This window comes from Electrophorus electricus, chromosome 15 (genome assembly GCF_041902795.1).
Source record: "Electrophorus electricus isolate QZ-2024a chromosome 15, ASM4190279v1, whole genome shotgun sequence".
In the NCBI taxonomy this organism is placed as follows: domain Eukaryota; kingdom Metazoa; phylum Chordata; class Actinopteri; order Gymnotiformes; family Gymnotidae; genus Electrophorus; species Electrophorus electricus.
The window spans coordinates 8,649,957-8,666,231 of NC_137511.1; the positions used below are offsets into that span (position 1 = coordinate 8,649,957).

At 38.6% G+C, this 16,275-nt stretch overlaps 1 protein-coding gene across 1 annotated transcript in view; it reads right to left on the reverse strand.

Moving 5' to 3' along the window:
* The window catches only part of cdh12b (cadherin 12b), a 92,419-nt gene that overhangs the window by 54,293 nt on the left and 21,851 nt on the right, over positions 1-16,275 (reverse strand). The window contains exon 2 of the mRNA XM_027008526.3: positions 4,711-5,192. Coding sequence (XP_026864327.2) covers positions 4,711-4,971 — 261 coding nt within the window. The 5' untranslated portion in view covers positions 4,972-5,192. The remainder of the gene's footprint in view (positions 1-4,710; positions 5,193-16,275) is intronic.

Genomic DNA, 16,275 nt, shown 5'->3' on the forward strand with positions numbered 1-16,275 from the left:
TAGACATGCTCCATGAACACAGAGAGCAGATAATCATGGTGTGCTTTGCAGGGTCTATGGGCATGATAACCTTGATTATTTTATAGGTCAGTGGAGATGATTCTTTCTGTGGTCATTTAAGACCAATTAGTAAAGAGTAAAGGCTGTGATTGTATTATGCAAGTTAATGACTTGGCTGGCTTGTAGGTCATTTTTTTTTAATGGTGTGTGACATGCTTTTACCTTTGACATACAGTTTAAACTACACACAGGCACAATAATTTGGGCTGTGTTAGTATCAGCAACATATGTTTGTTAGCAATTGCTTATTTAAAAGACATCTGCATGAAGGATAACAACAAACACACTTCTGTTAATAGACAGTGGAACACACACAGATATTAAACTAATACTTTTGAAGGCTTCTAACATAATTTATGAACTGATCAGGAATCATGTGTCTCAGTGAGTGACTGAAAATGTAACTTATTTATTATTCTATTCGCATGGGTTATATTTTTTTTTTTTCAGTACTAAATATTATTAGTTACATATATATAGCACCTTTCTCAAACTCACTGTACAGACAGATATCAGCTTTTACAATCACTCACACACTGATGAAAAGCAGCAACCAGTTTGCACACAGCATACTCACAATCCACAGCCTCCAGGGGGACTGCACCAGGTAAAAGGGAGGAGGTTAAGACTAGGACAGAACACCAATCATATATGCACATATTCTCATATATATATATATACACACACACATCTTATCTATTCATACTTATACAATGCACACATTCATACAGGACAATTTAGAGTATCCAATCAACCTAACCTCCATGCTTTTGGCTCATAGAAAGAAACCAGAGACCCCAGAAGGAATCCCACACAGGGAGAACAAACCCAGAGACTCAAGCCCAAGAGCATAGTGCTGAGAGGCAAACATGCTAAACACCATGCTGCCCAAATATCTGAGTGAAAGATATTGTGTTGAGAAGCCTTTGGGAAAGGCAGGTTGTCTTTGTGCTTCAATTACAGAGCCTTACACAGAAATGATTCAGGAAAGGGATTGGAGGCAAGAAGTGTCATCAAGAAAAAAACAACAAAGAAGGAGAGAGAGATAGGCACGTTCACCTGTCAAGCTGGCCTGGCTGTGCTCACACAAGCAGGCTGCTGTGGGAGGGTTGACTGCCCTTTCTAACAAAAGTGTCTTATTGACTTGTATTCAAATGAGTGACCTTTCCAATATATGCTATTTTTATGACTAAAACAAAGAAGAAGGAGGAGGAGAAGAAGAATACAGAGAGAGAGAGTGAGAATGAGAGGGATAGAAAGATAGAAAGAGTGTCACCATTCTGGAACCCATATAATTTAGATCAGTATTATTTTCTAAGTATAGTTTTATATCATATACCATATGTGTTATTTAGTTTTATTATATGAGCTCAGGTGGGCTTTTTCTTGGTATGCCTTACTGAATTGCTTGCATAAATTCTCATTGCTAATCTCCTCAAGTAATGCAGTACATCTCTTTGGCACCACTGTCCTTTCATTTGTTTAGGTCTTCATTAAGGACATCAAGCTCCCCAGCACACTAAACCACAAACTGAGATGAGTGCATTCAAGTGGAGACCCACTAGGCTGGGCTTTGGAAGTGGAGTATGATCTGTGTGCCTTTACCAATGTGGGTTTTTGTGTGATAAAACATGGATCTGAGCCATGGATCTGAACTTCCTAACCTACACCCACAGTCAAATACACAAACACACATATACATGATGATGCATACACAGACACACACACACAAACACACACCCCCAACCACCTACCTCTCCCTCAATTTCTCATTTTACTTCTGGCTTCTTGTGAAGGTGACCCTACAAAATTCATATAGACTTTCTATATGACTACCTCATCATCTGTGCTATACTGACAGTATAAATAATAAAGAAAATGTACTTGTCACTGCTATTTTCTTAGCAGGAAAAAACAAAAAACAAAACAAAAAAACCTACACAATGCTTATTAATGAGAAGCCATTCCTGATATATTAAATCAGATTAATTCACTTCCATTCTGTTCATGAAAATAATTTTGAATGGTCTCTTGAGAAGTACTGCATACTATAAATTCCTCATAATGATCGGCAGTACAAGCTCAGTTAAAGTTCACTTCCTGATTTATGTGAGCTAAAGTAAAGCCTGCCTAAAGTAACACCCCCCCCCCCCCCCCCCACACACACACACACACACCAAATGAGGGGTAGTAATGGATAGAAGCATAAATTGGTTGCATTTTCCCCAACAGCTCAGTGGAGATTTTGTTCCTCACATCGGTAATAAATGTTAAATTGCTGATGTGTTGTATTCTTTTCACCTGTGTCTTGGGGCCTCTGTGCCTCTGTGGTCCATTGCTCACAGCTATCGCATAAGTGCAAAACAAAACCCACATTTTGCCATTGTCTTTTCATCAGAAAACTTTCTGCTTGAAAAGCATATTGTGAACTCTGTCAACATACAGTATGGTTACATAAAATAAGCATGGTCTGAGTTTACACAGACACACACACACACACACACACACACACACACACACACACACACACACACAATAACAAGAGAAAAAAATGCATGAATGGGACACAATTCATTGAAAAAAGAAGAAAAAACAACTAAAGCATAATTAGGAAATACTGATAATATAAATGGTGTAAAAAATATTTCCTAGCATTTAACTAAACAACCTAAGTGTGTATAAGTGTCCACAGATCCACAGCAAGGCAATGCAAACACTAGGGTGTGGGAAATGCAAAGTTTGAAGGACAGCTATGGAGAGCAAGTCTAGAGTCGTTGCTAGTTAATTAGTACTTATACATGATGCAGGACACTGAGACCATATGTGGAATAAATGAGTATTGCAGCATACAGGCCTGTAATTTATCATGACAAAATGTGCAATTATCTTCAACATTACTGACTCATGTGAAATGATGGTTTAGGGGTATTTTTTGTTTCTCTGTTCTGCTTCTGGGTATTGTCTGAAAAAGTGCATGTGTAAGTGCAATGTCCCTATATACTTCTACATACTTGAATTTTACAAACTCAATTGCATTGCACCATGGTGATTCATACAACAGAGTTTTATTGCACTGTTTATAAATAATTCAAACAAATCATTTAGAACTTGTAAATCTGACAGTTTGTCATCAGTTATTGGTTCTTGTGTTCAGACCTATTCGTTTAGGTGAACATGCCCCTCAGCCCTCTCTTTTAATGTTGTAGGACCTATTTTGAAATGCCTTACTATGGCTTTAAATGCAACAAAGACTGAAAGAAAATTATATCATTTACTCTGTTGGCAGTGTCATTACTGAAAATAATGACCAACCTTCTCCATTTATGTTGTTAGCGAGAGTTAGCATGGTCCCTATTAATTTATGATGAATTAGTCATAAAATGTTCAGGATGCTTTGGTCTCTTTTTCTGCTAAGATGTTTTGTTCCTGAGATGTACACATGTATAGTTGATAAGGTTCGTCGGCCATGCCATGGAAATGGCATCAACTCATGTGGATGCTAAGAGATACATTCTAAAGCTCTAAATCCTCTTCTCCTGGGGTTTTCCTGTATTGGCAGTTATGTCTGTCCTTCTTTGCGTGCCTTAAGATTGCCTTAAGCAGGACTGAGAGATTTCATCTCCTCATGCCTTTCATATGGCCTAAAATCAGTCAATTATTCTGAAGCTCTGGCCAAGGTTTAGGATTAAGTGAGTGAGAGTGAATGCGTCCAGCTTCTCCCACCCCTGCCTGCTGCTGGCAGCTCCCTCCCAGTCTCAGAGACCTTGAACAGCAAGCGTAGTCAGGCTGATTGCTAAGGCACAGGGGCAGATAAGGCAGAAGGAAGTATTATCTCGGGGTAAGCCACAGGGCTCCAAATTACACCCTTAGTATCCTTAAACCTCCTTAAACTTTGCTTTCTCTCATCTTAAGAAAGATTAAGTTGCCTTGGTACAAGGTACAAATGGAAAAAGTGGAGTGCATGTACCATGACTGGAACATATATACAGGTGATGAGAAGGAACAGATAAAATGTGGGCAGGGAGGGCTCAGGGGGATAATGTTAATGTATTAGTAGTTTGTCAGCCTTCTGGGATAATGGCACCTCTCTATCTTTCATTAACATTGAGACTTTTAGCATAAGTGCAGTCTGAGGTTACAATGGGTCAGCAACAGTCCCAGCCTTCAAATATGTTCCTGCAAGGACATATTTCAGCTGAGCTCCAGCAAGCCCCAGGGGAAAGTGCCTATGATAATACAAGGTCGATATGAAAGCTTCAGCTGGAAGTCAGCATATGCATTGATTTTAGTCTTTATGCTTCAAGACTATTAATACCATAAAACAAAGAAACAAACAAAAAATTAATTGAAAAAACAAAAGTTCATAAACTGTTAATATAGGTGTAAAACACTAAATAGTGATAGAAAGAAAAGTATTAGTATTATATTTTAGGGTTGAATATTCTGTCTGATTCTCTCTGACTCTCCTGGTTAAACTCTATTATACTACACTCAGCTCGTCTTCCTACCAGCTTCCAACTTAGACATTTTCTGTTCTCACTGTTTTCTATCTTGCACCTTTTTTATTTGGCATTTTCACTTTTAAAAGCTTTGTTAACAAATCAGTCCTTGGACAATTGCAGTTGCTTCATTTACTAAATGAGCCCTTACCTTGCCCACATATTGTGGATCAGATCCCATGTACTCCTCCAGCACAAAAAACTGGTTCCATACCCATCCCCTCTTCACCCTCTGGAAGCCCCCAGACCCTCCGTTTTGGCTTGCTGTGGACATGCCAGCTGGGCTGCGGGGCCAGTCACGGCCCGCCCTGCCCTGGTGCTGAGCTGGGGGTATTGTGTGGAGGGGAGCAGAAGAACTCTGCTGGAGGAAGAAGCAGCACAGGAACAGCAGCAGACAGTTCCTCTTCAGCATTGGGCGGTCTGGGACGGGACAGTTTTCAAAGTCCAGAGAAGAGTGGACAAGTGGAGACTAGAGAGCCAGGGCAATGGGGTGAGGGCTAGACAGTGATGCCTGGGAGAGGGACTAGTATAGGAGGGAGTGACAGAGGCACCAGGTAAGTAGTCACTCAAAGCCTGGTGCTCCTCAACTTGCTAGTGGTACAGAGCCAGTCAACCAGAACTTGAAATCATCACCTGAAATAAGGCAAGAAATGAATAAAATATTTGGTTAGTGAATTCATTGATACTGATTATTTATATTGAGTTGTAATATCATAGAGCAAGCAATATATTGACACAATCTACAATAGACTGCAGTTGCAGTCTAATACTGTATATGAATAATGAGCTGTAATTAAAAAAGAAATGTTTAAAAGTATAGAAACCATACATTTATTCTTGTAATTTTTACATCAGTTTTCTTCCTGTTGATTATAAAATTAAAACAAACCCTTTAGAACTTGAAAATCTGACAGCTTGTCATTGGTTATTTTGTTATTTTTCTATGCATGACAGGTATAAGGCCCCTCACACCACTCCCCATGCAGTATCATAGGAGAGCTGAACATGCTTGGCAAAAGCACCGCCAATTCTGTAATTGCCTAATTCTGTATTTCTGCTGTAACAGACACCCATGATTGACTAATGTCCAGCAGATAGATGGGACAGAGGAACAAGGTCATCCTTTCCAGTCAGACACCATTTACACCAATAGGATGAGCCTGAATCCCAGTTGAATAGTTTGAAAACTGTTTGATAAAGTGAAACCTTAAAGACTACTTGTATTTTTCACATCTTTCCTTGAAATATAAATGTTATATATAGAGAAAAATGCTTGTGTCACTCTTCAATACAGGAGATGGTTCAAGAGCTATATTCAGTATTATATTCATTTGGCATCAGTATCTCCATCCATATTTTTTACATGCTGTTAAAGGAGATATAACATTAGCCCTGAAATAACCATGGTTCTTTTGATATGAGATAGCATTTCTATGGAAATCAGATGCATGTTAGGCACAGGCTGTCATGCACACTAGCTTACAACTAAATAACTGATCTACAAAGTTTTTAATCCAGCTATTGAATGGCTTCACACTAGCTGTGAAATATTTTTAAAGACATAGTAGGATTCTAAGGGGCAATGAGGAGATCTAATCAGACAGGTGCTCTTTCCTATAGCCCAGGCCCTTTTAAAAAAATGAATGAACTGGTCTTTGTCTTATAGTACCTGAGTATAACACACACATTGAATGTGTAAAACTATTGACCATGGTGTCTCAAAGAGGCAATGATAATTGTACTATTTCTTAGTTTTAGGATAAACATCTTTTAGTTATTTATTTAACATCAATTATTTTTCTGCTGTCAGGAGAAAATAAAATTCGAGAAAATTTCATGACACAAAATAGCTGTGTAATATGCATGCATTGCAAAGCAACATAATTTCAATAAAAATGACTTTTTTTATTAATACTGAAATTACCATTCATTTGATCTAATTGCAAACTATTTATTTCCAAATGTAGACCCAGAGGAAATGTTCCTCAGGCTTTCAGGCTTTTGTTTCAGTATTGCAGCAACTGTAGATCACAGGAAATCTGTGATCAGCCCTGTATCACTCCCCTAAATCCGATTAGAAAGCCTCAGTGCTGCGCTGAGCATTTTTTCAACTACTGAAAGGTGCTGTTCTTACACCTCCATCCTTGTCCAGATGCCAACCCAATATTTCTCTGATATGCCTCGGTGGCTCTCCACTCCTCCCATGTGGTTCATTGGCTACAGGATTGATTGCTGGTGCTACGTGTCTCAGTCAATGTGCTTATCAGATGGCCTGTATCAAACCCCACCTGCCATAGCATGGTTATGCTCTTGGCAGCATTCAAGCACAGTGAGAGGAAATACTAAGATGTGCTTGCCAGGATGCACAGATAGAGCAAAATAGCTGGAGAAGCTGGCACCCTGTGGAGTGGTCTGAAGAGACCAAGATGCAGAATCTCTCCAAAGCATGCCAGTCTCTGAAGACTCTGAGAGAGGTGGCCACGGGAAGATCAGTTGATGTCTGATACCTGTAGGCACCTTTTCCAAGACCAAGCATTATTAAAGTGCTGCTTCATGAGGGCTAAAGTAGTAGGAACATGCTAAAGCTGAGGATTTTAATCATGATAATAATCACAAGACAAAGATTTTGTTGAGGAGTTTTCTGAAAATAACTAACTAATAAATTTACTAAATAAATACCTGAACAGTCAGCAACAGCAATCTTTTCTCCCAGGAATTTGACTCTTTATATGTTTTATATTGTTCACTATATCTTGACATAATAACAGACTCTAAAGTTATTTACATTCAATGCAATTCATTGCTGTCCTACATGCATGTACTAAACACAAATAAATCCAGTTATATATGCAAAAACTGACAAATTAAACCCTTAGCCTGGGACAGAATATATTATGCAGAAGAGGTAAAGGAAGTGAAATAAATATGAGCTATTAACAATGTTTTGTGTGAATGTCATGATGACATTGGGATTGGGATGACCTAGAGTCAAACTCATCTCATTTACCTAGTCCAGTGACATGCAGATCTCATTACCACTACCACCCTTTCAAAGCTGGCAAGTGTTCAGGAGTTCACTCAATTAAAGGGATAACACAGAAGTTCCATTGCAGTGAACATTTGTTGGGAAGTGGTTAAAATGGTGACCAGCACATTGTAATGAAAGGTGTCCAATGGCTACACAGGGAAATCATGCAAACTCATGGATGGAATGACTGAAGTTCCACAGTATTTTACACTACAGGCAAATCAAAAATGAAAAGCCCTCAAATTATTTCACTGCCAGTGAAGTGGATAAATAGAACACCATGCACTGCCAGCCTTCATTACCATCTCACAGTCTGCATTACTGAGTGCCCCTGACACATCTGGACATTTTGGCTAATTAAGACTTGATGATTGATCTTGTTAAGCAATTAGAGGATCTGATTAAAGCTAGTTCCTGAAAAGACTTCTCTCTCTGCTGGACTGCTGTCAGATTGTTTGATTTAATCAGTAATGGTGGACCAAGACAAATCGATGTGCCTAAGAGTGGCAGTTCAGTGAAGAACACTTTCAGACAGAAAGATTGATCCAGTCAGGACAATATTCTCTCCTCTACCACTCTTAGAGTTGTGCTCAATACCAGACTGAAACAGCGCAATTGCATACAATGTTTGCCACTTTACTTTTTCACATTGTGGATGCTTAATTTAGTCCTTACTGGACTAGTACAGCTGGGAAGTGCTCAAGTTCTAATTTGAGGACACTCTTGGTGATGAGGGCCCCATCACTAATAGCTGTTCACTACATTGTTCATTATGTTGTTTTTATCAGGTGGAGTCTTTCAAGTGGGCCAGCCTCAAGTATCATATACCTTTGTCTAAAACTTGCCATGTTGAGTAAATCGCTGCAGTGATCAGTATTTATTTGGACTTTGGCTGTTTATTCCTCTTAACTTTATCATGTGACATCCAGTTCAATTTCTAATTTAACACCCATCCCCAAACACTCCGACCACACACAGACTTATATAATAATATAAGTAATGACTACACAAATTTGATTAGAACTACTCTCATTGACATCATTGTCAGTGATTAATTCTATTGATTTGGAACACTAGCTCACAGCCAGTTACCTTATTGAGGTTACACAGCATATCCTATTACAATTATTTCTGCAAGTCCTATTTAAAAATCCAAACTCATCATCCCCCTTTCCTCTCCCCCCACAGCTTTCTGAACCTGTGTTCACGATCAAGACAAGCCATCATGGCACAGGTCATCTCTTTGATGGCGAGGGTCAGTGTTTATTCCGCTATGATATAATGGGATATGACTTCTCCCATGGTTCCTTGAGAGTCCGTAACAGTCTGATGGTCTTTTTTTTCCGAGGGATACAGTGTGTCGCATGCGTGATGAGACTAGTTCATTAGCATGTGTCAGACCCAGCGCGCTGCATTGACCCACATGTCGGCACCTGATAACATGAAGCTGGGACCTGACAGCATTGCCTTAGTGTTGCCTGAGCATTGCTTTAGCAATGCCTTAGCATTACCTGAGCGTTCCCTTAACTCATCACCTTCAATAATCAGCAAGCATATGGCTCACCAAGCTGCCGGCTCGGATTAAAAAGAGAGAGATGGAACTCCCTGTGAAAGTTATTAGTTGTCAGGTCTGTCGTAAACATGATTAACAGATAAGCATGCAAGACTGCGGTGAGGTGAGGCAGGAGGAATGGTGTTCATCTAGAGGAGACCCTTATTTCAAAATCTATTTATCATTTCATGATGTCAGGATAGCTATATTTTAATTGTGATGATGGCCCAGGTGTTCATGTATTTGTGTTTGTGTGTGTGTGTGTGTGTGTGTGTGTGTGTGTGTGTGTGTGTGTGTGTGTGTGTGTGTGTGTGTGTGTGTTTGTGTGTGTGTGTAGATTCAGTTTGTTGTAGGATGAAAAATGGCATTTTAAATTCAAGTGAAATCTGTTTAAAAGCATTAAGTGACTGCCTGGATTCACTGGTGGAATTGGACTGTCACAATAATCTTAGATCATGTGCCTGTAATATATTTTCTGGATGATATTCCCATGTTTCTCTGGTTCAGTTCCTTTCATTTACTCAATGCCTCAAAAACTGATACATATAACTTATTTAGGAACTTCAATGTATGTTTTTTTATTAAAACAAGCTATTTGTCCTGATGCTAAAATATCAAATGAACCATATTTTATTACAGATTATGTTTCAATTCTGGAAGTAATCAATAATGCAATCAAGAAGCATATTTCTGTGATGATGACTGCTCCAGTTTGGCTTGATAAAAGTGAATAAGGATAGTGAATAAGTGAATAAGAGCCTTAATACTAAAAATTGCTTACTTTTGAATCTCCCTCTATGTCTCTTTCTCCTTCTGTTCATCTCTAAAGCACACCTATGATGTAAGTACCGGAATGAGATGAAACATCAATAAAATGGAGTACTGAATCTAGAGCAAACTTTGTCATTGTTTATCTCGGCATGACTAAAGCATAGATGCCCTGGATCCAGGACCAAGTGAGCCACAGGGAAAGAGAGTGAGAAATATGTGTTAAATACAGACAAGAAGGCAAAGGGAGATTAAACAGTAAGAAAATAAAGCAGACTAACAGCAAGTGTGGACAGGACCCAGCTAAATAAATAATCAAGCAGACTCATGAATAAAAGATCGAGTGGAGGTGAGCAGTTGTCGAGACTGGCTGCAGCACTGCAGAGACTTGGCTTGAGCCCACGCACAGCTTTGCACAGCAGGACCGCCGTGGACGTGTAGCTCCCCCTGGCATGGTACTTGGGGCATAGGCTATCCCGCTTGAGATCACCTCAGCTCGGGAGCTAGCCCTCCTCCTGAGCTTTTCACTATGCTACTGCACTTCATGCCAAGAACGTCTTGGCCATTTCTCTGCAACCCACGCAGTCGCTCCTTTCCTCTTGCCCAGGCTTTGCTTCATTATGTTGATGTCAGCCTGAATTAGTTGGGCATGAGAGCTTTGTACTGGACATAGCAAGTTTTGCCTTACAGATGGATTGTATAAAATAATGTTATGGCTCCAAGCCCATGGGTATATGATGGTTTGCTAATAAAATATGCACAGACATTTTTAAAGTTTACCTCAGAAACTTTATTTTGTCCAACAAGGCTTTTTTATAAATATATTTTGAGTTTTTTCCTTGTCTTATTTTTTTTTCTTCTCTCTCATCTGTTTTTACAGAACTAAGCTACTAAAACAGACACAGGCATCTTGGCAAATTTCTGTAGACCTCAGAATTTAGCTTTAGGTAATCAGTGACACTGATTAATATCGCTAGATGCATAAACATACAATACATTAGACTGATGCTCTCTCTGTACCTGTGTTTTTGCTAAAAGCCTGTGTACACTGGTTTTGTCCTTCTCTTTTCCTCTTGGCCTAGTCAATAATACATTTTGTTGAAAACACTGAAGGACCAGGAGCTTTGTGTGGCATGTTTTGTGAAGAATAGATCACTCAGAGAGAACCAGACAATTCAGCTTTTTTTTTTCCTGAACAAAGCCATCTATTAACCAGCATGCCATCTGAATCATCCGCAGACGTCTGTTTGCTGGTTGCCTGTACCTGAAACCCCTTGCTAGCTGTCTATAATGGTCACGCTGGTGGGACTGAGGCCACGGTGGGAAGCTAAGAAAAGCTGGCCTTGAACACACACAGATGCAGAGTCTGAGCTCTAGAGGGGCTTGTGGCAGAGTGGAATAAATGGCAATCATGTCCTTCACTGACTGGACTTTTTAATCTGCAAACTGTTTTAAGGATCTCATTCTATTCCCAATATGACTATGACTGTGACATTATTTTAATTTCTTTGCCCTCCCCTGTATACGTATATTTCCACCAAACCCTGTAGAGAAGATTGGTGATAAATAAGGAGTGGCTACAACGATTGAGCAAATCATAAAAACATTCAAATTACTTAAATGAAAGTCCCCTGCAAAATGATCATAGACAAAGGTTTCATATCATGGCTTTTATTTTTATTTTCACTTTTTTTCTATTCCATTCCTTGGCCATCTGGCCTACTGAACGACTGGGAAACTCTCTGAGTGAAGCTACATGAACTCTCCTTTACCCCTGAAGACATAGCCAGTGTTAGCTCACAGACAGAAATGGCCAGAGGCAAAGAAGAGGATAGACAGGGAAGGCTCTGAGTCAGCATGCCCCTTTGGAGACCTGTCTGGTTCTGCTGCTACAAACCAAACCCTTATGATGCAATTGACAAAGCATGAATGAAACTGTGTGATTATGAGAGAGCGGAATTATTCGATAGCTCAAAAAGTGCTGCTAGTGTATGAATTATGTATTTTTCTCTTGTCTGTCATATTTCAGTGTTCGTGAGACTGTGCCACTTTAAGATCCATAGTGGAGTTTCTCTCATCCAGACCCAGATATCTTGTATCAAGGCAAAAGTAGGAAGTATCTGTTGAGTTGAGAAGACCTGCTGCCAAGTGTTCTGCTCCCAGGGTAACAGTCTATGGTCAGACAACAGAACACTTCGAGAATGGGCTTAGATAGGGAAGGAGAGGTAAAGGGGTTTGAGTAGGCAGAACTGTCAATGTTTAACTCCTCTTGGAGTAAGTAATGAGCATCTCTGTAGTAAAAGCGAAGTCCTGGATGCTGGCTATCTCCCCTACTTAACAATCTTTGTAGTAAAAGCTAAGCCCTGGATGCTGGCTATCTCCCCTACTTAACATCAAACTCATTGACTCCTCTTTTGTAAAATCTCCATTTTCTTTGCCTTATGAGCCAAAGTCTTTGTAAGTCAGAGTTCTGAAAGATTTTCACAATCTGCTTTGTTGCATTTTCATAATATTATTTTATTTATTGAATAGGTGCATTCTGTATGTTTTATCTTAACAGCAGTATACTTAAATAGTTAATAGAAAATGGCATGTCACTATTTTAGAATATGTAATAAATTGCAAAACATTAACAGATTGAACTTATTTCAATGCATTTTAATACATGTAAATGGTTAATCAGACATATCATAATCACATTAGATAAAGGCAGACTATTTGTAGTTATGTTAAAGTTTTGTTTTGTTTTGTTTTTACTTAAAATGTTATGTGAACTGTCATATCACAAGCATGTTTTTATACTCAATGTGAAAGCTGATGTGTCTTCTCATTCAGTAACTGACTGGAATATCTAATTGTCTTTTTGCTATAGTTGCAAGTAAATGAGATGCTTCATTAGGCTATTTTAAAAGCACTACTAGCCCACTCTCCCTTAAGAATGCCTTTCAAAGTAAATGATTGAAATGAATGAGTTCATTTGAAACATATGCCTAATGAAAACACTTTCTAGTATTTTTTTTTCTTCTAGTAAGTAATTGTCTCTACTCTTGAAGAAAATTCCTTTTGCCCTTCATTGGCTTGTGATAGTGCATATAGATATTTAAATGGAAAATTGATTAGTTGTTGCTGTTGTTAAAATTGGGTATTGCATTATGATTAATTAATTGGACATTTTAAATCAAATGTTAATACTTCAGCATATTCTCTTGGTTAAGATGCTTCTCTCTCTCTCTCTGTCTTTCTTTCTCTCTATTTCTCTAATTCACAGCATTCAGTACAGACATTCAGTTTTGCAGAGTACAGTATAGACATTCAGTTTTGAGATGCCTGGATGTTAAAAAATATACTTTGATGACAAAGGACAAAGCAACTCCATTGCAAATCATAATATAAATCATATATATATATATATATATATATATATATATATATATATATATATATATATATATATATATATATATATATATACAAGCTTTTAGTCCTGCCTTCAGAATGTTCTGCTAATTACCTGTGATTAAGTAAGTTCATTAACTTGTGAAGGACAGCAATTTTAAACTATTATGACAGCAATTATCATACAGTGGTAACAACTGTTTGTCGAGCACATCCTGGATATGCAGTTAATTGAACATTGGGAAATGGTAACATATAACACAAGCTTGAATGAGCGTGTCAGTCTGTTTTCACATTCACACCCAATCTACCAGATGGGACAGTTATGAGATAGAAAGGCAGAAGAGGGGGGACGACGACTGTATATACAGCATGAAGTTTATACTACATGCATCTCAGCAAATCATCTTTATAATGTACTCATGTCTTTTTAGCTGATGCTTCACATATAAACTTTCTTATCTAAAACAAAAAGCCCCCTGAATATTCTTAGTATAAAGTAAAAGGTGATATGGGATACAAATGTGATGTCACACATTCAGCATAATATAATTTATCCTCATGACTAATTATGGAAGCATATGGAACTGTGTTTATCACCTGACACAGTCTACTGTGTATCGGTTTCCGCAGAGCTGAATTTAATTAGTTTCAAGATTTGCCATGTATTTAACCCATAATGATGTAAGTATGTACTCATTCCACAACTCATGTCGCCATGCGTAAAATACCGACAAGGAAGCTCTACACAAAAACCTTGCATTACTACTGACTGCTCAATAGGACCTGATCTGATTTGCATGATTATGAGGGGTGGGGTTGATGAAACAAAACAAATCTTTTGACTCCTGAGGCAGTGACAAGCTCATTCACAGAGAAGCGATAGAGTGCTGATTGAATTGTACTTCGGAGGTGCAAGAGTAAATGAAGGCGTTGAAGCGTTGATTTGAGAGTGCTTAATGGTGAGCTTTAAATAGGACTCAGAGGAGTGTCACATGGCAATGCTACTCAGAGAGTAGCTCCCACAGTGAGAGTAGTTGGGTGCATGCCTTCATTCCTTAGTCACCTATAGTGTGATGCCATCTGACAATTGGGTGACTGCCATTTGGAGAAGAGCAACAGGTCCATAGTCATCTCCAACAGACACTGGAACCAGCACCTTGCTGAGGGAGTTTATTGCCCGCTACATTTCTAATAATAGTTTATTTTTATTTGATTTATGCAGTAGAATAATTAAATAACAAAAATTATTATATTAGCATTGCTGTGACCTGGGACCTCGGCTGCTAAGTTTAAGATTCATTGTTTAGTTTCCATGTGAGAGTACTCATAATGTCTTTTAAACATTATATTTAAAATTACTGTTGTGGGAATAACAACAGTAACTATGGTGACATGCCAGTGATGGGAACAATTTAAACAATCATCTAAATCTAAACCCTCATGAAGTTTGTCAGTGCCCCCAGTGTAGTTTCCTGTCAGGACCCCATTGTTCACTTTAACCAGTGAAGAAAAAAATTTAACTCTCTGGGATATTCTATTTTTAATTACTGATCATTATTTTAAATTTAACACTGTTTCCTTAGCATGCTACAGCAATTCAAACATTATCAGAGTTAGCAGTTTCTGTATGGTTATCTGTTATCTGTTGTTATTATTATATTTCTCTATGGTTTCTTGTCTCATGAATTTACTTCTTAAATATCTTCTACTCAAAGTGTTTGCATATTTTCATTTAGCAAATAAGCACACTAGTCTGTTTTAGTGGCACAAGATTCATTACTCCATTTTTCCTTTACAACCCTAATCTAAATGCAAATTTTGATTGGCCCTGTTTTCCAAGAGCTAGAAGCAACTCCTGGCACAAGGTACATACTAGATCTAGCTGATGTGTTCTTTCTGTTACCCTCCCTTTCTTACATCATGTTGTGAAAATTCAATAAAGGCTGAAGGTGGCCTGTTGAGTTATAATGGAGCCAAGGGAGTTTGCTGAAGTACTTCCAATCAGAGGCCTGAGTCGAAGTTAAATGAGCATAACGCTTATGATGAGATGCACCCTTAACGAAATTAGGTTTTAAATGGGAGACAATCCATCATATCATTCTGTGTGAGATGATGGACTCTCATTTTACGTGTATGTTTTTAATACCACATAACAGGCTGAAGATTCAGTTAGTATCGACATTGAGATGCTAGATCAGACGTTTACATTGACAGGGCACAGTGTGTGTACATGAAATTGTAGAATATTGATTCTCTGCACCTGTGTGCCTTTCTCTCTCTAATAAAAGATGTTTCCTGTGTCCCCTAACTTTCCTCACTGAGAGAATTAACGCCATGTTTCTCATTCTTTGTTGCTCTGTATCATTTGTCAGTCTGAGAAATAGCTGTTCAACACTTGTGTTCCTGTCTGCACTGACAGTTCTTATTGGCCAGTGAAAGAAGGAGGTGCAGTGCTCAAGTACTGCAGTGCGGCCTGCCAGGGCTGATATGGGTGGCTTCCAGCAGACTCAGCCATCAATCAGCCTGCTCACCTGTCTGGTAGCATGAGTGACAGGACACCTCCTAGCATATGTGCACGCATTCACTTGGTGCTTGTAAATATACGCATAATGCATCCTGGTCCAGGAGGTGAAATATACAGTGAAGGTTGGCAAAGGAGCTGACATATGTAGGACAGGAGTTGACATGTGCTGCTGGCTGGCTAAAACCTACATTTAAAGTTTGCTGTGTAAATTCTGTTATCAGAGTATTTGCTCATTTATACTTTGTTATGTTGTCTTCTTAAGCACTGGATATGTGTGACACCAGTAATCCCAAACAACTTAAAAGTGCACTTTTAGTCAGTATCGATCTCCAGTTCAGCTGGCTTCAAACCTGTAGGGAAAACCTCACATGGCCAACCTCAAAGCAAAAGTATTTGTTTGAGAACACAAGTACTGCAATCTTTAGCCCCACACAAAATATTCATA